At 26.6% G+C, this 23,763-nt stretch overlaps 1 protein-coding gene across 1 annotated transcript; it reads left to right on the forward strand.

Annotated features, from left to right (window-relative positions):
- The first annotated feature begins 767 nt into the window (after positions 1 to 767).
- On the forward strand, positions 768 to 22,922 carry LOC100200780 (E2F-associated phosphoprotein). The gene is made up of 5 exons (XM_065792396.1): positions 768 to 925; positions 13,524 to 13,591; positions 15,282 to 15,398; positions 16,819 to 16,912; positions 22,421 to 22,922. Exons 1-5 carry the CDS (start codon positions 864 to 866, stop codon positions 22,791 to 22,793), a joined length of 714 nt encoding a protein of 237 aa, XP_065648468.1. The 5' UTR covers positions 768 to 863; the 3' UTR covers positions 22,794 to 22,922.
- The last annotated feature ends 841 nt before the right edge of the window (positions 22,923 to 23,763 follow it).

Genomic DNA, 23,763 nt, shown 5'->3' on the forward strand with positions numbered 1-23,763 from the left:
AATTTACAGCATGCGAGGTCACAATCAACAACTAGCGCAGCAAAGACTACAGAATTGGATGCGGAGAGAGAAATTTTTTACAAATCAAGCACGGTTCCCTGTCAGGGCCGTATCTAGTCATAGTTTGGGCCCTACCGCCTATATCAATTTTCCCTAATACATTTTTGATAGACAAAAACTTATAATTATAGGGCACTTATAGACCTTGTTTACTGATCTGATTTAAAAAAAAATGAAAGTTCTTTATTGCACTTCTTCATCTACGATGCATAACACTCCTTCGTAAAATTAATTACTTACTTAGGTACGCAACATAAGTCAACATAAAGTCTTCCATCATTTTGATAGTTATAAAACGCAACGTACGGCTCACAACAGTGACAAGTTTTCTTTCCTTTTATTTGCTTTTATTTAATTTATTTAACAGTGTTGGACTTAATAAATGTTTGATCTTATGATTTTTTGAAATTTTTAGTTTAGGCGGATTGGTTTGGGCGCCCATACCGCTAAAACGGTATAGAATTGCTTCTGGATCCGGCCCTGCATGTGTAGCCTGTTGTAAACAGTAATCGATGCAACTTCGGTAAACATATTCAAAAATACGCTTAATAAACATTTTATTTAGTTAAAAGAGATTAATGATCGATAACACAAATAAAACTAAACTATGTCGTTTTATTGGTGTTTTATACAGTTTATAACATTAAAAAACGTAAAGCGCGTTTAAAATAAAACGTGTTTTATCGTTATTGACGGAAAATTTTCTTTTTAAATAGCCTAATTGACTGTCCAGTTTACTTATGATAAAATGCAAAAATGTTGAAGTTATAGCTGCAGAAAAAAAGTAACGATTTTTGTTAAATATGAATGACGACTATTTAGATTTCAATGATCAGGATAGCGATATAGGAGATTGTCTAACAAGGTATATTATAAAAGTATTTTTATGTCTTTTATTATTATTATATTAGCTGGAAAGTTAACTCCATAAGCTGTATAGTTAACTGCATAAATTTTTTGAATTAAGCTGAGCTTAATTCAAAAAATTTTACCTTATAAAAATCCTCTTGTTTCTGTTTTTTCAATAATTTCAATTCTGAAATAATAATAAAAATAATAATAATAAATAAATAAACAAATAAATAAATAATTCTAAAACAATATTAAAAAAAATAAATTACAGTTTGCCCAAGAATAACCAGGTTTGAGCAGCCATTATCTACGTATTAAAGATGTAGCAGTAAAAACCATGTTTGTTATTGGCAAATATATAACACCACAATGTTTTATCCATATCAAGCAATTCTTTTGCACACATTAGATTTAAAGTTAGATGACCATAGACCTTTTTACTCTTTCTTTCATGCTCAGGACAGGAAAGTAACACTCCTGGTATTGTCCTGCCCATCACAATAAAGGGCTAAGCAACATCAATATATTATTTTTTTACCCTAACATCACATTTTTTATTCAGTATATGGATCAAAGCATAATACAAAGCCTTATAAGTCAATATCTTTACAAAATTGTGTGTCTGTTTATCAAGTCTGTTGATGTTAATAAATCCCTCCTGAAAGATTCTATCATTTAAGCAATGAAAGATCTTATTTTTTCTTGTAATGCTGTTTCAAAAAAGTCACTGTCTTCAATTATTTCAAAAAGTCTGATATCAACTAAACAAACCTGTTTAGTTGATATCAGACTTTTTGAAATAATTAGATGGCAGAAGCTGATGATAATGATCTGTTTAATTCTTTTCTTGGGGTTACAGTAACATCACAAAATAGGTTTCCATTTTGGATGGGGTGAAACATTTGACAAAATGCGTTATTAATGCGTTATGTTTTGTGTTTTCTTTATTAACGCTTAGAATATTGAAAAAACTAAACAAAAGGTATTAATGACAAGTTTTGTTTAATGTTTTTCCCTATCCAAGATGTTAGCATGTTTTGTGATGCTACTATGACCCCAGGATAGCAGAACAGCTTGACTGTTTACAAGAATTAAATTCTAGTGGAGTCCAAGAAGAGCTCTTAGCAGAATCTTACGCTGGTTTAGATTGCAATATAATAACCATGTGTACATCAGCTACTTTTAAATATATATTATTAAAAAACCTCATTTTGATGAAAATTATGAATTTGAAGGTAGCATTTACATAGTTATAGACTTTGAAGCCCTGCCATGCCTATCTGAGTTTGATTAGAAGATGCTTTTGAAATGAAACTTAAAGATCTAATGAAGATGGAAACTTGAATCTCTAATGAAGATGGAAAGAATAAATAGTTTGAAGCAATGCGATATATACATATAAGATGTATTTCATGTTTTTCTTAAAATTGTTTCTTTTGTTGTTAGTACTTTTTGTCAGAAAATAAGATGTTTTGAGTAAAAATTCGAAGATTTTACTTATTTTCAACCCCTTTCTTGATATTTTGAACTCTTTTTATCATAAACTTTTTTTATAGTCCTTTGAGAGTTTTGAGATATCAAGAGTTACCTGCAATCAAAACAGTATAAAATAATTTTATAAAATTCTTATAGTTTATAAAATGATTATAAGTTTATAAATGTTTTTAAGTTTATAAAAGGTTATAAGTTTATAAAAGTTTATAAAATAAATAATGAAATCAATAATAACAATCAATCTACTCACAATACCTGTTTAAGGAATTCTAGTTTTAAAGATATAGTAAAAGTGTATAATGAAGAGTGGAAAACATATGTTTGGTACAAATACTATGGGTATAGTGAAAAGCAGTCTTAGTCAGGAAAGCTAGAGATGATATGACCATGCAAATAATATTTTGTTTTGAAGACAGCTTCAAACATATTTATTTATACTAACAGCTTATTTCAAAAATGCGCTAAATTTAAAAGATTTTTTGAAATAAATAACTTTAAAACTTTTATCTTTTCTTATGTTTTTATATTAGCAAAACTTTTAAATAAAGTTTTAAATAAATTTTTGACTAGTAAACGACTGGGGCTTTGGCCGGGGCTAGGTTTGATGACACATAGCCATGACCAGGGCCAGGTTTATTATCATTAATAGAGCATTAATATTGATAGATCCTAAAAAAATGTTAAGAGGTTAATAGCATTAATATTGATAGATCCTATAAAAATGTTATTTTTAATTGAAATTTATGATATGAGTTATAATTAAAAACAATACTTTTATAGGATCTATCAATATAAATGCAACCCCGGTCATAAACCCGGCCGGGGCTGCATTAAAATTGATAGATCCTATAAAATATTGTTTTTAAATAAAATTCATATCATAAATTTTAATTAAAACATTTTTATAGGATTTATCAATATTAATGCAGCCCTGATCATAAACCTGGCCCTTGTCATAGCTATGTGTTATCAAACCTAGCCCCAGCCAAAGCCCCGGTCATTTACTATTTTTGACAATCATTTTTGTTTTAAGTATTAATGAAATTTGTGTATAATTTTTTTTATTTTGTATTAAATAAGTATTTGTTTATTTTTATAATATTAAAAAAAAAATCATTTTGATTTTATAAACAATGAAATTTTAGATTCTCTTTTACATTCAAAAAAAATTAATTAGGTTTCCTTTATTATGTTTTACTTTCTACCAATAAATAAATGTTTAAAAAATGTTTATGCAAAGCATGAAATGGTTTTAAAAAAAATTAGATTATCTTTTTTTAAATGCCTAACTATTTATTGTGTGTATTTATTTGAAAATTTACTATTTTTAAATCAGTTAAAATAACATATTTTAAATTAAATGTGTAGAATTATAATACCATTGTTAGAAATTGTTACATTATTTAAAGGGATTTCTAAAATATTATAAAAACATTGAAGATAAAAGATTCGATTTTTTTTATTCCGAATGTGATTAATTTAAATCAACTTGATTTATATTATCTTAGCCAATGATTTTATACTAAATTGGTCCATCCTTAAAGCAGTACCTGCATATAGCAATATTTCCAAAAAAATGCATGTTATGCCTAAAAGAAAAATTTGAAATAGTTACACATGCAAACCAAGAATGTTTATTACACAAAAAATTGGAATTGATTTCTAAATGCACGAAAATAAGTTTCTTCTAAAAAACAATAAAAATAAATGAGGTCCTATAATAATTACAATAAAATATACTTTATATATATATATATATATATATATATATATATATATATATATATATATATATATATATATATATATAGAGAGAGAGAGAGAGAGAGAGAGAGAGAGAGAGAGAGAGAGAGAGAGAGAGAGAGAGAGAGAGAGAGAGAGATTGTTGTCTTTGGGAAGAGCGGAAGGAAAAAAGTGTTTCTTATGACAACACATACGTCACTTTTAATTACTTTTGACTTTTGTCCAACATTTGCGTGTTGGACGAAAGTAAAAACCATTAATTTAATTACAAATAAATCGTTTAAAAAAAAACCCACAAAAACGCAAATTTAATTGACCAGAATGTTTTAAAAACATTCTGAATGTTTTTAACAATATAAACAATGTTTTTATTTTTATTTTTTTTAATAAAATGTTTTTATTTTTAATTTTTTTAATAAAATGTTTTTATTATTTTTTTTTTTTACTGTAAATCATGCGCGGAGTGTTGCTACATCGACTATCTTATAGCCTGACTCGCAAGGGAGTGCTGCTACATCGACTGACAAATAGCTGTCATGACACATAAAATATGGGGTTGGTACATTTATTCCATGCCAACCTTTTTTATACTTGTTCCTTACTTCAATATTTTTAGTAAGCGGTAAAAAAATAAATATATTTATATAGAAAAACTATACTTGTTGTTTACTTTTTAAAGCTATGAAAAAAAATATCTTTTAAAATTAATTTAAAAAAACTTTAAATGTTTTGGTAGAAAACCCAAGACCAAAAACCCACCAAAAACCCAACTTACTGTGTTTTTGGTCTTAAATTTTTTATTTTGTTATTATTTTAATTTATTATTTTTTATTTTTTATTCATAAATCAATTTCCATTAACACACAAGATTTGATGCTCCTCGTTAATTGTTCAACAACAAAATATGAAGTTTACTAAGTCATAAATGAGAATTTTATTTTACTTGGAGCAATGATATTCAAACTTAAACATTTAAAACAAAGTTATCTAACAACTTAGTCATCAGCAATTGTACATCTTGATCTTAAATGTCTGTAAATTTGTACAACCATTTCAGCTTTTTCTCTTCCTAAACGATTCCTAATTTTGCTCCAAATAATGCCAAAAGATGAGAAAAATCTTTCGATGGATCCAGTACTAGCTGGACAAGTATGCAAATGCTGTAAAAATTTGAAGGCAATATGGAATATGTTAATTCTCCACCAATTTGTTGCTGATGTTGCGCTTTTTACACTATCGTTGAATAAATGTTGGGAAACAATTAGCATCTTTTAGTTTAAATGCATAGTAGCCTGGCATAAGTTCAGGATAGACTTAATTCAATCGTTCCTCTGCTTCTTCTTCTCGACTTCTATCCAATGTTCTTCCTAAGTAAAGTTATAAGAGTAGTAAACTTAAATAAAAACTTTACATCTGATTTTATTTAAAATTGATCAGATGCAATATTTTAATTTTTTTTACAATTGTTAAGTCACCTTCATATTTTGGATCTGTTAAGTTGGCCAGAAAATGACACGGAACAATTGCTTTCTTAAACCTCTTTAAAATATCATCTTTATACAAAGCCAATTTTTTATTATGTATGAGGCTATGCCAAATCTCAACTGCCTCAGACAAAGTTGTATTGTCTACCTGCAACTACAGTTAACACAATAGTTTTGTTAATAATAATGTAAATAAAGTTAATGATTGCATAGCGCCTAATTAAAATAGTTTTAATATACTTATTATAATAAAATTTAATACATCAAGTTGCTAATTTTATTAACCTTATCTAATGCAACACCAACAATTTTCAGTTGTGCATATAAATTTATTGGTTCTCTCTGTATTGCCAGATTGTCAATTAGGCTTCCTATCGAAGGATCAATGGATTCCATATGGTCACCTCTAATGTCAACGTACAAAGAATGATTAGAAATGTATGTCTGTAAACAATCTAGTTAGGAGTTCCAGCGAGTATCATTGGATAGCTGTGGCATCAGTCCACCTTTTTTCAATAACTATCTTTATAATACAGTTGTTTAAGAAAATTTAACAAAGAAATATTAAAAATTAATTTAGTTAAAATAAAGTTAGGATCTCTTTTGCCATAATTATCAATAGGCTTATATCATTAACACAGCTGTTTTATTTCATAGTTTTGTATTACAGAATATGATCAATAAGTAAATAACAATCTAGAATTTAATACATATGTGTGGTTGGTGATGATTACAAAAATATTTATGAATTGCTATAATATGCTTCAGAGAGACATTCTTTTCAACCAAGTTTAAAAAATGAGCAGAGCAACCATGTTATCAACTTAGGGGCTTAGCCTGCAAAAGTTTTGTATATTAGTATGTATATATGTATATATATACATTAAATAAAATATCTAACACTTACATCTTTATTGAATGTTTCTTTAGCAATTTTGATTGCATCCATAGCAGCTTGAGCGCAATATTTTGCTGTTTTTGATTGGCTTCCAGTGTCTATTGCAGAAATGAGATAAGCTTTATTTCCTTTATGGATGCTATGAGCAATTATAGGATCATTACTGAATATACTTTAACCATTCTGAATTAGGGTAACAACGCAATCATCAGCAAGATCATTTTTCATTAAATTGATTACTTCTTCATTTATCTTTACTCTTTACTATCTTTGCTAAGAGTTCTGAAGATATCTGTTTTCTATTTGGTGGCTCATATCCAGGTCTAAGTTTCTTAAGCAGCTTGGTAAATTAAAGATTTTCTACTACATTGAATGGTTTATTTGCTGAAAAGAAAAACCTTGCAACTTGTAAATCCAGTAACAAATTTAGAAATGGATGTTTGTCATTGCAGTTGAGTGAACAATTGACAAATAAGAACAATCACTAATAAAGCTTAAACAATCTTGCTCATTATCATCGGTCAGGCTAGACTTATTTGATACTGCAAATGTAGATGGCCTTGACTCTAAAACTGATATATCACTTAATACTTCAGCGGAATTATCAGCACCTTCTTTATTCTTCCATCTGCATTTATCCAAATGGATCTAAACTCTCTATTTTTTTAATTATGCTCACTTTGCAATAATTATATATTACTCTATTCGGTTGATCCCTTTATATGGTCACTTCATTCCACTCACTAGCCTTATTTCTTCCCCCTGAATGATACTTTGGCATGTTGAAGGTGTATAATTTACTTATATTTTAAATTTAACTAAAAAGATTTATTTAAAAATAGATTTATATTAGAAAAAAATGCATTCTGATTATTAAACTTTTATATAAGAAAATATACCTGTAAAAAATGAAAAATCAAACTTTGTTACTAAAGATTTATACCAAACTTTAGCAAAAACCTAAAAACCCACCCAAAAACCCAGTTGGGTTTGGTTTTTGCCAACCCTGATTAGTACCAATCTAAATAATACTTAGAATACCTGCTTAAAATGTGTTCATTAATTACTATTGGTATAAAAAGTTTCAAAAAACATGAGATACTTAAATATGTGAAATAACGGACTTACCATGACCCGTATAATACTGATCATGGTAAGTCTGTTCCACACCAACCATTTTAATAATTTCGTTTTATTTCAATAGAAAGAAAGGTGTCTCTTTAATGTGCAGACTTAACTAATTACTAAGCACATTAATAACTTAAGTATCTCTATCATGATGCAACATGCGCAACTAATTTTTAACAGTGTTTTCATCTTTTTAGAAATTTTTAAAAGCTTTTTAATGTTTTTGGAAATTTTAAAAAGTTTTTTAAAAAACTCTCTTCCTTTCGTTTGTTATAGTATATAATATCTTTATATATGTTAAGCATATAATATCTGTAGGCCTTTAAAAATGTTTTAACTTTCTATTCTAGAAAATTGGAAAAGATTAAAAATTTAATAACAAAATTAAGTGTGTAAACAAAGGATTTGAACCCACGCGAAGCACTTCAACTACTTTGGCATGCTATAATATCATCTTTTAACACTGTTTAATAAACAAAAAACTTATTAATTAATTATAAAATAGCTTGTAAATGTTGTAAATCAAAATTAAGGAAATATTGCCGCAAGTAAAAGTAAATCTGTAAAGTTTAATATAATTTTTAATAATTTACATACCTTGAAGTTTACATACTTGCATAGACTTTAGTTCACATAGATAAAATATGAATCATTATGAAATGTGGTTTCAAAAAAAAAAAATATCTTTCTAAAATAAAAGATATTTTTATTTACACACATTTATTAAAAAATTAACAAAACATAACAATTTTCAAAAGTTTTCAATTGTATGCTTATATTGAACAAACATCTTATTTGATACATCTAAAAATATTGTTCGAATAAAAAAAAAGAAGAAATACACAGCATGTATTAACTGGAGATCAATTTATTTATACATATTAACAAAACAAAATATATAAAGAAAAGTATATATTTACAAAAAAGCGTTTAACTAAATTTGCATTATCAAGTGGTAAATAAACCAACGACAAAAATAAAAATTATAGATGCAGCATATTTTTTTCCCACCACTCTCTCCACCACTCTTCCTTCTTATAATTTTTCTACAGGATCCATACTCTATATTAAAAATTGGGGAGGAGCTTTTGCCCTAAGTTTAAGCTCACGCCTTATGTGTCTAATGAGATGTGGGCCCTTTATTTGTTCTGGAATATGCCGAAAAAGCATTGTAAGATATATCTAAAATGAAAAATAAAAATTATGACATGATAAAAAAAGTATACATACAAAACGTTTTAACACTACAAATCAATTACCTGTTGCTTATGTTTTTTCTAGAGCATTCTTAAAAATAGTCAAAATCTGTAAGAAAAGAAATTTATTGCAAAGACAATAGCTATTACACAAAATAACAAAAAAACTAAAAGCTTTTGGTGTAAATAAATTTTTTAATTTGACCAGAAAATAAAATTATTCTTTCCTTGATTGTGACAAACTAATTTCTTTTTGAATTATTAGCTAATGATCGACATAGTAAAGTTTAAATAATTCAAGTTTACCAAGTTAAAACCATATTTTAATAGTAGACAAAGTAAACTTAGGATAATTAGTAGAGTACCAAAGTACAACTAAAGAAATAAAATAACTACTAAATTTAAAATATATGTAATACATAATATTTGCAATTAAAAATAAAAAATAAGACTACCATCATAAGATAATAAAGGTAAAGTTATAAAAACAAACAAAATATAAAATAAAAAATAAATTGATGTGAAAAATTGATTTTGTAAGAACTTATTAAATACCTATGAATAATTGATTAGTATGAAAATTATTAACTGCAAAGTATTCACAAAATCTTAAATGAGAATATTATTTTGACACGGAGAACATAAACTGTCACAGCAGCTCTCAAATCATTTTAATATTTTGCATGTTCTGCTGACTTAAATTTTGATTGTGTTTAGTGTAAAAACAAAATGTATAACTTTTCAACAAAATTTTTTCAGAAACATAACTTAGTATTAATTTATATTAATATTAAAAGAAAAAAAAATTAGTGTTTTTTAACAAAATTATTTCTATTTGTAGATGTAGTTAAGTATTTTTCACTGCCCACTCCTTTCACTTCACTTACAGTTTTTTTACAGTATTTTTTTTTTTATTGTTATTCACCTCCGAGAAGGCCACTACAGATGAGGAGACTGCTTAATAGTGGTTGTAATCCTCTCTCAACTCTATAACTCCGAAACACGAACAAGGCCGCTGCGCAGAGAAACAAGTTGAGCGCGGTACTACCAGGGACGTGGTGGGGATCGAACTCGGAACCTCTCGCTTATGAAGCGAGCGCTTTACCACTACTGCACTATGCACTTCACCACTATACCGCACTAACTTTAATGAATTAAAGCAAAATCTTATTGCCTATTCTAGATATAGAGGACCTTTTTAAAAAATAGACGATTGTGTCCCTCCACTGACAGAAAAATTTACAACTTAGAAAATCAAACACATTTTATTTAAACAGCCCATAAGTAAATGTATAACTTCATTATATTAGGATAAATACAAACTTTAAAACTGAAGATAAAGATAAGTTAGAATTTAAAACTTACAATATGTGATAATCTATGGCACTAAAATTAAAATAACAATTAAAATATTGTTATTCAATTTTAAACATTTTGTACAAAAAAATTTGTTGAATTAGAAACTAAAAAAAAGCAAACAAATTTTTTAAGAAGTAAATTTAAAAGATTCTTTAAAAGTAAATTTAAATTTATAAAATCTAACCTAAATATCACCACCAGACAATAACACTGTACTAAATGATTAGATTCAAATAAAACATGACTGAATATCTAACAAAAACAATATACAACTTACTTATATTTAAAATGAGGTCATCCTTAGCTTCTATAAAATTAACAGCCTGTCAAGATACAATTTCAATACATCACCTACAAAGCAGAAAATGTTTTATTAACTAAAACATTAAAAAATTAAACTTTAGTAACTTTAAAAATAGATTAAAAAATTACAAAATATACATACTATTTACAAATGAAAGTGGTAAAATAGTTTTAATACTCTAAATTTTATTATTATCCTTACATTTGTTAATTTTAACATTTTTTTATTTTTAAATGAAATAAATTTAATGAAATGATTTGTTTTGAATATAAAATCAAAATTTTTAATTATATTCTTAATAAAAACACACTTTTTAAAAACCCCTTATTGGTTTTGAAAAAGAAAAGGTCGCCATGTGGCTAGTTAAGTCATCAGCTTGCTTTTTTTTAAAATTTTTTGCTATTTAAAATGTAATACAAAACAATTTTATCGTTGATTTTATAGTTTATTGTATTCTCAATATATGTACATATTTCATACCCCTTTTCTTTCAATGAACTTATTTGTAGAAAACTTTAAAAGTAAAACTGTAAACCTTTAAGAAAATCATGAGATTTACATGAGTTAGATATTTGCATAGACTTTCGTTCAAATTTTTTTATAAAAAAGTGTTGAGAGACTCTTTCTCGTTATTATCTGGCTTCAATGGCTGTCACGGGTTTCTTGCAAACACGCAAAAATGAGCATTAATACTACTAATATTAAGTTCAGCAATAATATATAGTGATATGTATATATACAGCCCTCAGAATTAGGATTGGTATTTGGCAATGCCAACCTAAAGTTATTTGAGGTCAGCAAAATATTGCCAACCTTGTTTTTATGTTTTATGGTAAAACTTTAGGTGCGAAATTTTTTTTGCCGACCTGATGCTAATCTCTAATAGTTTAAAGTTGGCAAAATATTGCCAACATCATTTTTCCTAATTCCAAGGGCTATATATATATATATATATATATATATATATATATATATATATATATATATATATATATATATATATATATATATATATATATATATATATATATATGTATATATATTTGTGTGTGTATATTTATTTATATATATGTGTGTGCATATATATATATGTGTATATATATATATGTATATATAAATACACATATATATGTCTGTGTGTATGTATATATATATATATATATATATATATATATATATATATATATATATATATATATATATATATATATATATATATATATATATATACACACACTAAGCATGGAATTCTCGAAACTATTTTTGTTTCGATACGTTACAAAATGAGACTCGTAATGGAACTCTTCTCGAAATGTTTTGAGAGTAAGGTTATTAAACTTTCGAGAAATTTATTTCGATCGGGTCTTGGAAGTTACGAGAGTACCGATTGATTTTCGGGAAAAATAAACCATTTTTTCCCGAAACATTTTGATACATTTCGATACATAACGAGAAAATGAAAAAAATATTAATAAAAAATGTTTGCTTTTGCAATGTGACGTAGTTTGAAGAAGTGATGAAGTTAAAGAAATAGTCAAATCGCGAAATGTCATAGATTGTTGTTGATTTGGCAGGATTCGAACTCACGATCTTTGGATAACGGACACATGCCTCAGATCACTTGACCATTGAAACATTTAAATAAAAAATCCCTAATTTTAATTAGACATTAATGAGACATTATAATTTATAATTTAAATAAGTTTTTTTAAGCTGGTTTGATGGTCGAGGGGTCTAAGATGCTCGCCAGTTATTGGAATGTTGTGAGTTCGAATCACGCGAAGCAGATGATAAAACTGGTTACCAAACACACACAAAAAATTAAATTTAAATTGAAGAGAGCCAAAGACTATGTTTCGATGCCATCAAATCAGTATTTTGGTTCTTAATATTATAAATATTTTTGTTAAATTTAATTAATGTATTTTTGAAATTTTTTTAGCATTGTTTCAATGGTCGAGTGGTCTGAGGCATGAGTCTGTTATCCAAAGATCATGAGTTAACAAAGAAATAATTAACAATATCAAAGAAACAATTAAAAAGTGTTTTCTTACCATAAAAGATGAAAAATCCACAAAAATTAGTTGAACTTTATTCTTTTTTCTTGATAAATAATATAATAAAAGACTTTAAATTGATATTTTCAACCTTTAATTGTGTTTTTTTTTTTTTTAAAAAAATTCAGCTATTGCGCGCGTCAATTGTCCTGAAAATGCGAACTTCAACGGATTAACCGGTTAATCAATTTTTTTGCAAATCATTTCGGGAACTCGAAATAACTCAAAATATCCCGAAACAAAAATAATTCTCGAAATGAGACAATGAAAATTTTGGAAAAAAGAGTTTCAGAATACTCGAAACCATTCTCGTAATGATTCTCATAACTACCGGGAATTTCCTATAACGTAACCAAAATATTACGAGAATTTAGGTGATTTTTCAAAGTCGCTCTCATAACTGATCAAAACCTCTCATATCACAACGTAACAGTTTTCTGGATTGATTTTTCCCAAAACGTTACGAGAATCCCTAGCTTAATATGTACACATATGTATATACACAGACATATATATATATATGTGTGTATTTTTATATACATGTATATATATAGACATATATATATATATATATATAGACATATATATATATATATATATATATATATATATATATATATATATATATATATATATATATATATATATATATATAGACATATATATATATATATATATAGACATATATATATATATATATATATAATTTTTGACATATATATATATATATATATATATATATATATATATATATATATATATATATATATATATATACATATATATATATGTGTGTGTGTATATATTTGCGTGTATATATATATATATATATATGCATACATACATACATACATACATACATACATACATATATTTATATACATACATATATAAGTGTTTGTGTGTATGTACTTACGCATGTATAAAAATTTTTTTGTTTGCTGTTAGTTCTGATGATGAAGGAGATCTGCTTTTCATTGTGAAAGATGGAAAAGATGTATTACGGTGTACAAATGGTAAAAATTATGCATGATTTTTAAATGTAAAATAATGAAAATATAGTTTTAATATCCTAATTGATTTGACATTTATTACTCCATCTTTAAAGATAAATTTAGTAAAATCTTTAAGACCCATGATTTTAAAAGCTAATAAATTTATTACTCAAATAATTTCAAAATAAAGTTTTTGTTGTCATAATTGACTGTTAAGGTAAAATGGCAGGCAAAGTTGTGGTTTTCAGTTTAAATTTCAGATGTTTTGTTAAATTTTGAGTTAATTACTTTTATATCTGTGTATAATAAATTTCTAAAAGTTACAATATACTAGAGTTTTTTATTAAAAATTAAATACTAGATAAAGTCAGGTATTTGTTTAATTTTGGGATCAATCAAAGTTTTAATGATCTTAAATATCTTCTTTTCTTAACTGACACTTTTTTGTTTCATCTGTAACGCTCTCTATTCAAGTTTTTCTTCTTCTACCTTTTTTCTAAAACTGCTATCCCCCTCAGTGGCTTTGAACTTTAACTGAGATAAAATTCAATTTAATTTAATCTAGATCTTCCTATATTTATGAACGGTAAATCTCTTTTCTATAAATACTATAATGGGCACTGCTCTAAAGAGCTAGCGTCTCTAGTACTATCTAGAAAAATTCATTCTTGTGTTACCCGTCATTCAATCAAGTCTCATTCTTTTACTGTGACTGTTCCTTGGAATTTTCTTCCATCATCTTGTTTTCCTGATTCATATCAATCTTTTAAGTTGTCTGTTACTTCCACCTCTAATAGTGGTTGTTTGCAGCCTTGTTAGAAAGTGAAGATAATATATTCAAGAAAAGATCATTATAACCTTTCTTGGTTAAAATGAGCTTTTCTTGATTATTATATTAGTTTTTATAAAAAGTCATATCATTTATGTAAAATACAAAGTCATATAATGTACATCACATAACTTTATAATAAAAAGTCATATGATGTAAAACATATAACTTTATGATAAAAAGTCATATGATATACATCATATTACTTTGTAATACAAAGTCATATGATGTACATCATAACTTTGTGATACAAAGTCATATGAAATACATCATATAACTTTATGATACAAAGTCACAATGCACAAGATACCACAGATACCAAGCCACAACATATTCACGAACCCAAAAAGTATACTGCATAAAGTTTTATGCATACTAAACTTTGATTGTCTAAACAATTACTTGATTGTTTATTTTTCTTATTTTCATTTCAGTCATTCAAAGTTGATTGGCTTTTAAATGGTTTTTGTTATCGCTGTATGTGTTGTAATAGCTTTATATTTTTTATTTATATGTACTGCTAATACTTTATTTCTTATTTTTATCACTTTTTATTTATATATATCATAACAAATATTTAAAACACAATCTAGCAAAATTGGAATTGTGTTTTAAAGTTTATCTATCCATTATAAGTGGTGTAATCATATGATAGCATTCCATCATGGTTATTATTCAATCATGTTTTAGTTGGCACAACATGGTTGTTGTAAATATCTTTATTTCATTATGGTAGTCATTATGGATATAAATGCGCAGTTTATATATATTTTGATAATTTCATAAATATAGAATTGTTACCAAATTTTTTCTCGATTAGAATTGATATTATTTGTTATTTTTTTGTCGTTGTTAAAAAAAATTTTATGTTTAATTGTGCAGAGGATAGTGAAGTCACACTAAATACAAATGTTTCAAATGAAAATCTCTTGTATGACCCAAATATTGACAAAGACAACGAAAACTGGATGAAAAGAAAAAGAACTTATGGCAAACAAGGTATTTTTTATTTTATTTACATTATAGTTTTCTGATTAACTTCACCAATTGGTTGAGAAATGCCAATAATACTCAAGAATTCTGCTTTTGTTAGGGTTTTTTTAATTAGTCTTTTGGTTTGTAATTTCTTCCAGGAAAGAAATTTCAAAAAAAACTTCAATTCATATGGCACATAGCAAAGAATGAAATCTTTAATGTTAATGGTCATATGGTATTTTAGTAAGGGTTAGACAAACCTATGTTACACCTTAAAATGGATAGCATTAGTCAAGTATATGAATTTTCTCTGATTTTTGAACTGTTTAATAATGTGGTTACCTGCTTTAGAAACAGTTTTTCTGAAGCAGGTGAGTCTCTCTAGAAGTATTTCAATGTTCTACCATGTTCCTCGATTCATTAAAATGAAGAAAAGTAATGACTCTAGTTTTCTTCATTTTAAAACTAGTTGAAGTTTTTTGTAGGATATTTAATTAACATTAGAGTAAAAGCCTTATGTGAATAATGTTCAAATAATTTAGTTATCGAAAATTTATTCTATGTATTTAAGGCACTAGTATAATAGTTTATATTTAAATTTTTAAATAAATAATTTATACTTTCAACAAATAAAAAGTGTAATAAAGTAAATAGAAAAAAAGATAAAAAACTTTTTAAACTAATAAAATTATTTGACAAGCAATTACAGTAACAAAAATAATTCAAAACAAAAATGTTAATATTTAAAGTTTTATATATATATGTGTATATATATATATATATATATATATATATATATATATATATATATATATATATATATATATATATATATATATATATATATATATATAAAACCCTTAGATGTTGTCCGAAAGTTTTTTCGATATTTTGTTGACAAAAAGTAAAAATTAAAATGCAAGACCGGAATTTTTTTTTTTTAATAATGATAGACTGCCTGCCCCAACCAAACCCTCAGTCGATGTAGCAGCACTCCCTTGCGGGTCAGGCTATTTGTCAGTCGATGTAGCAGCACTCCCTTGCGAGTCAGGCTATAAGATAGTCGATGTAGCAACACTCCGCGCATGATTTACAGTAAAAAAAATAAAAATAAAAACATTTTATTAAAAAAAATAAAAATAAAAACATTGTTTATATTGTTAAAAACATTCAAAATGTTATAAAAACATTCAGAATGTTTTTAAAAACATTCTGGTCAATTAAATTTGCGTTTTTGTGGTTTTTTTAAAAAACGATTAATTTGTAATTAAATTAATGGTTTTTACTTTCGTCCAACACGGAAATGTTGGACGAAAGTCAAAAGTAATTAAAAGTGGCGTATGTGTTGGCGTAAGAATCACTTTTTTCCTTCCGCTCTTCCTAAAGCCAACAAACTATAGAACTATATATATATATATATATATATATAATTTTATTTATTTAGATGAATCAAATTCAAATGCAAATAAAGTTTCTACAAGTGATGCTATGCTCAGTTGTCCAGCTTGTTTAACAACTGTTTGTGTTGATTGTCAACGGTAACTATTTTTAAGTTTTATAGATGTATGTTTTCATAACGAATTTTCATAAAAATAAATTTTTGCAAGCACGAATAGAAATTTACAAAAATTTATTGAAACAGTTTTCAATCAAGTTTAATCATTAATTATTGAAATTGGTTCCCCAATTAATATCTTTGTATCAAAATACCCCAATAATATATAATAATAGTACCTTAGGTCTGTGGCTGTGGGTTTGAGTCCAAATCTCAAGCCCACTGTGAAGCCAAACGTGAAGCCTCTCGTGAAAACTCTATTTTGGAACCAATTTATTTACATATTCCTATATATATATATATATATATATATATATATATATATATATATATATATATATATATATATATATATATATATATATATATATATATATATATATATATATATATATATATATATATAATTATAATTAAAAACGATAAAGAAAAAACTTTTATTATGGAACTTTAAGTTTCATGCCTAACAGCAATCATCAGCCATATATTACAAAATTAAAAATTAAACGTTAAATTACAATTAAAATTACGGTGGCGTGAGTTCTAATGACTCCATAGAAACAAAATTTTAAAGCATATGTAAATTTAGTATAACGTGACGTAAACATGGCGTAAACCAACCAGGATCAATCTTCTGTATCAAAAGAGGAGATAAGGAACTTATTTTTGTGCCTGCACTTCGCTTTGTTTTGAATTTTATATATAACCAAAATAAATTTCCTAAATATTGAGCACTTTTAAACGAACAAGAGTTTTGTATTATTTTAATACAACACTAAATCAAACGATATATATATATATATATATTCTTGAATGTAGACATCATGTATGAGAGTATGTAAATTATTATTTTATAAACATCAATTAATACGAGTTTCTCTCAATACTAAATTTATTTTTATTTTTTTTTTACTTTTGTTAAAGAAATTTTCGCTGGATTGTTGTGTCTTCAGCTTTAAAGATTTTTTTTTGTTTTTTTGTATCTTATTTTTAAAACGGCAGTTTTATTTTTTGTCAATGGGATGGTTTCATCTTTTTCTGACGTAAGTGCGTCATAAATGGTGTCCAAAATTTTGTTGACACATATTGACTCTCATCTAAATTGATACCGTTTTGTTGAGGGGCACATTGATGGTACTGTATTTCGAGTGCCTCACGAACTTTCCTATCAAACTTTTTAGCATCAACTTTCAGAGTTCTGCAACTGTCCCAGTTAATTTGTTGTAAACAATGTCTCATGTGTGTAGCTAATGCAGATCGTTCTGTTTTATTTCCTATTGTACTGTTTTTGTGTTGCTGCATGCGTGTTTTTATTTGCATTTTTGTTTCACCTATATACTTTTTGTTACAATGACATTTAATAAGGTAGACTCCTGGCTGGCTGTTCATTTGTAGTTTGGATTTATTTCTTGATGTTAATATTGTTTCTAGGTTCAGATTTGATTTAAAGACCGTTTTATATCCTGCCTTCCTAAACACCTTACGTAATTTGGGAGACAATATTGGTACCCAAGGTAATGAAATTGTTGGATACGTACTGGTGATGTTTTCATTGTCTTTAGTAGTCTCTAGTGATTTTTTGTTATTTCGTTTTATTTCTTTTATGATTTTTATGAGATTAGATTGTTTGTAGCCATTTTCGACAAATACTTGAATAAGGAATTTCAGTTCATTTTCTATATGTTTTTGACTGCATACATTAAATGCTCTATGTACGAAACCCTTGAATATTCCATTTAAAATTTGTGGGTCATGGTTTGATGTTGCCTTAACTTGAATGTTAGTAATTGCATTTTTTCTGTGTATTTTAAATTCATATTTACCACTTTTGTTATTTATTATGCATATGTCTAGAAAATTTAGTGTTTTTTTGTCATTTTCAAATTCGATAGTATATTGTATTTTTGGGTGCTGTTGATTAAGTATTGTCTTAAATTGATTAGCATGGGCAATATTAGGGACTCTAGCATGACTGTCATCTACATATCTATAAAATGACTTTAAATCTATAAGTGGGTTGTTTTTCAGCGCTGTATTAAGTGCTCTTTTTTCAAGATGTTAAAGAATAGATTCAGCTAAAACTACCATAAATGAAAGACCTATTGGACCTGAATTTTCAAGTTCGTGTAAGTATGGTCGGTATAAACATAGTTCGATCAAAATTTTTATTTCTTTTATATTTAATTTTGTCGCTTTTTTAAAATTATCGCTCACCTCCAATAACCTTATGAGTACTTCAGCAGCTTCTTTAAGAGGAATTGATGGGTATAAGTTTATAACGTCCAATGATACCTGAATTTCGTCACTGGATATGTCCCACGATTTTGCTTTTTCTACGAATTGTTGTGAATTTTTTAATCTAATATTAAATGAAAACCCGAGTTGGGTTTTCATTTAATATTGGTTGTATTAGTTTTACTAAGTAATTTGAGATTCCGTAGTTTGGTGTGTCTATTGTGGATACTACAATTCGCATTGGGTAAGCTTGTTCAGGCTTATGTGCCTTTACTACACCTTACATACGTGTTGGTATTGGGTCACTGGGATAAATTTGCTGATATTCATCTTTTGTGAACCTACCTTTTTTATTTAATTTTGATAGTTGGACTTTGATTTTCATTGCGTAACTTTGTGTCGGATCCTCATTGATAATTTTAGTTGGCCCAATTTGTTCTTGAATCTTTTTTATTGCTTTATCTTGAGGGATCGTTACAAAGCCCATTCCTTTATCAAATGGGTATATATCAATATTGTTATCGTTTTTTAATTGTGTAAGTGCTTTCCTTTGTTCACGAGTCAGGTTGTCATTTTTATGTTGATCACGAGTTTTAGGTTGTCATTTTTATTTTGTTCACGAGTCAGGTTGTCATTTTTTCAACAACAACTCAATTTTTAGTATTTGTTAAATTTGACAACTTAAAACATATCTAAAAATGGATTTCAACAACAACTCGCGTAGTTTAGATTTTTATAACTCAAAACTTTTTGAGCTAATATATTTAGACCAATAGTGACCCAATGTAACGTAGCCAACACGCAACTTAACGCAGCCAACACGCACGTGTTAAATGTATGATAAATTAGGTGTATGTTGCCAATATTGGTACAATAGGCGGCCACTTTTTTCCTTGCAAATGTTAATCTAGCGTAGTAATACAATAGGCAAGTTTTTATAGCTCAATATATTCTCTAAGTTAAAAATACTGATAAAGCTCAATATTTTGATTTTTTCAATATTTTGATAAAAAAATAAATAGTTTTATAAAAATTAAAAACTTTTTTTTTTCATTTTATCAGATTTTATTATATTTGTAAATAATATTAACCTAGAAGCAATATTAACATCAAGAAATAAATCCAAACTACAAATGAGCAGCCACCCAGGAGTCTACCTTATTAAATGTCATTGTAACAAAAAGTATATAGGTGAAACAAAAATACAAATAAAAACACGCATGCAGCAACACAAAAACAGTACAATAGGAAATAAAACAACGATCTGCATTAGCTACACACATGAGACATTGTTTACAACAAATTAACTGGGACAGTTGCAGAACTCTGAAAGTTGATGCTAAAAAGTTTGATAGGAAAGTTTGTGAGGCACTCGAAATACAGTACCACCAATGTGCCTCTCAACAAAACGGTATCAATTTAGATGAGGGTCAATATGTGTCAACAAAATTTTGGACACCATTTATGGCGCACTTACGTCAGAAAAATAAAATAAATCAAAAAAACTTTTTAAAAATAGCTTTCTATTCAATCGACTAAAAAGTAGAAAATAACTTTTTTCTGTTTCTGGTACTCTTGGAAATCATGTACTTAGTAATAATCACTTTTGTAAAGCCAATACTGGAAGACATTGAAGGCAATTCATGTACGTATGTAAACAAACAAACTCATCGAAGTAAAGGAATAGAAAGTTTGGCGCCTTTTAAGTCAGATGCTTTCAAAATCAAATTCGTTTTAAATGTACATAAAGCTAAAGGCGCCAAACTTTCTATTCCTTTACTTCGATGAGTTTGATTGTTTACATACGTACAAGTTTTTTTTATTTATTTTTTTTCTACTTTTTAGTCTTGATAAAATTGAATTATTACACTTTTTGATTATGATTAATATTCAATAAAAATTTATTTTGAATTCTGTATATAATAATTAACAAAAATATTTGGAGCATATTTTTTTTTATTAATAATTTAAATGTTGGTTGGGTCTTCTTCTCGGTTGATGTATTTGTTCTTTTTTGGACGCATTTTTTATTTGTCTGAAATTAACAAGTGGAATATTTGTAAAATTTTTAATTAAATTTACATTGATACTTAACACTTTTTGATGCCCTCTCGGTTTCCGATATCTTTTTCGGAGTTCCAGATCTAACCAACGGGGAGGTGGGGCATCGTAAATCTAAAATACTTATTGAATCAAATGTAATAAATATAGCTATTGTTAGTCGGCAAAAGATTATTTGTAAAATTTCAGGGCTGTACGATCAAAAGAATTGCTTCAAAAAGCGCTGTGAAGTTTTGGCCTCCACAAAAAAAAAATGCGGACTCGTCAGTGAGTGAATAGAAAGCTATAATTATGAAACCATCCCATTGACAAAAAATAAAACTGCCGTTTTAAAAATAAGATACAAAAAAACAAAATCTTTAAAGCTGAAGACGCTGGTCACAACAATCCAGCGAAAATTTCTTTAACAAAAATAAATAAAAAATAAAAATAAATTTAGTATCGAGAGAAACTCGTATTAATTGATGTTTGTAAAATAATTATATATATATATATATATATATATATATATATATATATATATATATATATATATATATATATATATATATATATATATATATATTTATATATTTATATATATATATTTATATATTTATATATTTATATATATATATATATATATATATATATATATATATATATATATATAATATATATATATATATGTATATATATATATAATATATATATATGATATATGTATAAATTGCTGTATAAATTATAGCCCTACATTTATTCCATTGTTTTTATGCAGCTCCATCTACTTAGAGTACTCAACACAGTCATTATTTTTACACTCAACAAATTCATTAAGTTTAATTAATTAGTTTATTTTTTTTAATTATTTATTTCACTGACAATTAGTTTAGCATTTTGTAGAATAAAATGTTCTGGCCTCTAAATTATATAATTTTTTACCTTTTTTAATTTTATAAATACGTTAGTTTGTTAAGTATTTAATATTTCATATGCCTATTTTATTACAATTCAGACTATTTGTAGTATTATATTATTGTATATATAACGTATAATAATATATAATGCATTATATAACATACATTAGTTAATGTTATATAATAATGTTTAACGTTGTATTATATAATGTATATTATTATTATATGTTATGTATATGTAATAATATGTAAAATTTTAGAACCTCCCGCAGAGATAGTTAACTTGTTTATGATTTTAGACACGATGTTTACAAGCATCAATTTCGTGCTATGTTTGTTATGAACTGCCGCATCGATCTTAACCAATACCTTCGTTACGAAAACAAAAACATTTCTAAAAAACGGAGAAAAAAATACGGTCCTGGAAAACTAATACCTTGTGAACAATCTATCGCATCGTTTCGTGACTCCGTTGAAATAATTTATACCGAAGACAAAAACGAAAATCAAAGCTCAACAAATAAACTAAATATATCCGATAAGCTAAGTGAACAATATAAACGCGAAGAAGTTTATAATCCAGTTAAATGCGATATTTGCGCAACAGAAATCGCAGTTTACGACTCTCAAGAAGTATATCATTTTTTCAACGTCATTGAAAGTATAGCCTAAATTTTTTATTTAAGTTAATCGAAACTTGTGGCGATGAAAACTATTTATAGTGAAAATAATTTAGTGGTAAATAAGTTTTTTACGTAAAAAAAACATTAAACATAAATAAATAATGAATTATGTCTTTCACATTTTAAATTTCACATTGAAAATTTGAAAAGTTTTTTTGCTCCTTACATTAAAAACTTTCCAAACAAAAAATTGTTCTTGAAACCCTAGTTTTATTAGGACTGTTTCCTTTACGTTCCTATCTATTCTATTTTCAACTCAAATTATAGCTGAACTAGTAGCGTAAATTATAGCTGAACTGATAGCGTTCCTTTCCCATAATAGTAAATAAATATTCGCTTTTCTTTATATCTTTGTTTAGTTAGAAAGTCAGTGTCTATTTTAACTTTTTCTTCAATAATTTTAAGTGATTCAATCATGCCCTTCGGTACTAGAGTGATTCAATCATGCCCTTCGGTACTAGAGTGATTCAATCATGCCCTTCGGTACTAGAGTGATTCAATCATGCCCTAAGGTACTAGATTCTATTACTAATACTGGTATCAATTCAATCTAATATACTTGATTGGTGAGATATGTCCATTCTGTGAACTGTGCAATGCAAAATTTTTATTTTCTGGGAATACTCCTTGATGGATAGAAGCCCTAAAGATTTTAAAAAGAACAACTCTGAGTTGTTCAAAGCAATGTATAATCACGTTTCCATTAATTTGATCTGCTCCAATCGCTTTATTTTTTTTTAACAGATTTGAAGGCTCTTTCAAACTCATCAAACATAAATTCGGAAGATAACTCATCTAAACAAATGCAATTATCCAGGGGTTCTAGATAATCAGTAAACAAAGATTTGGTCTAGGGGATTTTTCAGACAGTGTTGGTCCTATATGAGCGAAATATTTGTTAAATTCTTGAGCTATAGTTTTTGGTTCATACAAACTTTTGTTATCGACTCCATTTGTGG

Source organism: Hydra vulgaris, chromosome 03, assembly GCF_038396675.1.
Source record: "Hydra vulgaris chromosome 03, alternate assembly HydraT2T_AEP".
Classification (NCBI taxonomy): Eukaryota; Metazoa; Cnidaria; class Hydrozoa; order Anthoathecata; family Hydridae; genus Hydra; species Hydra vulgaris.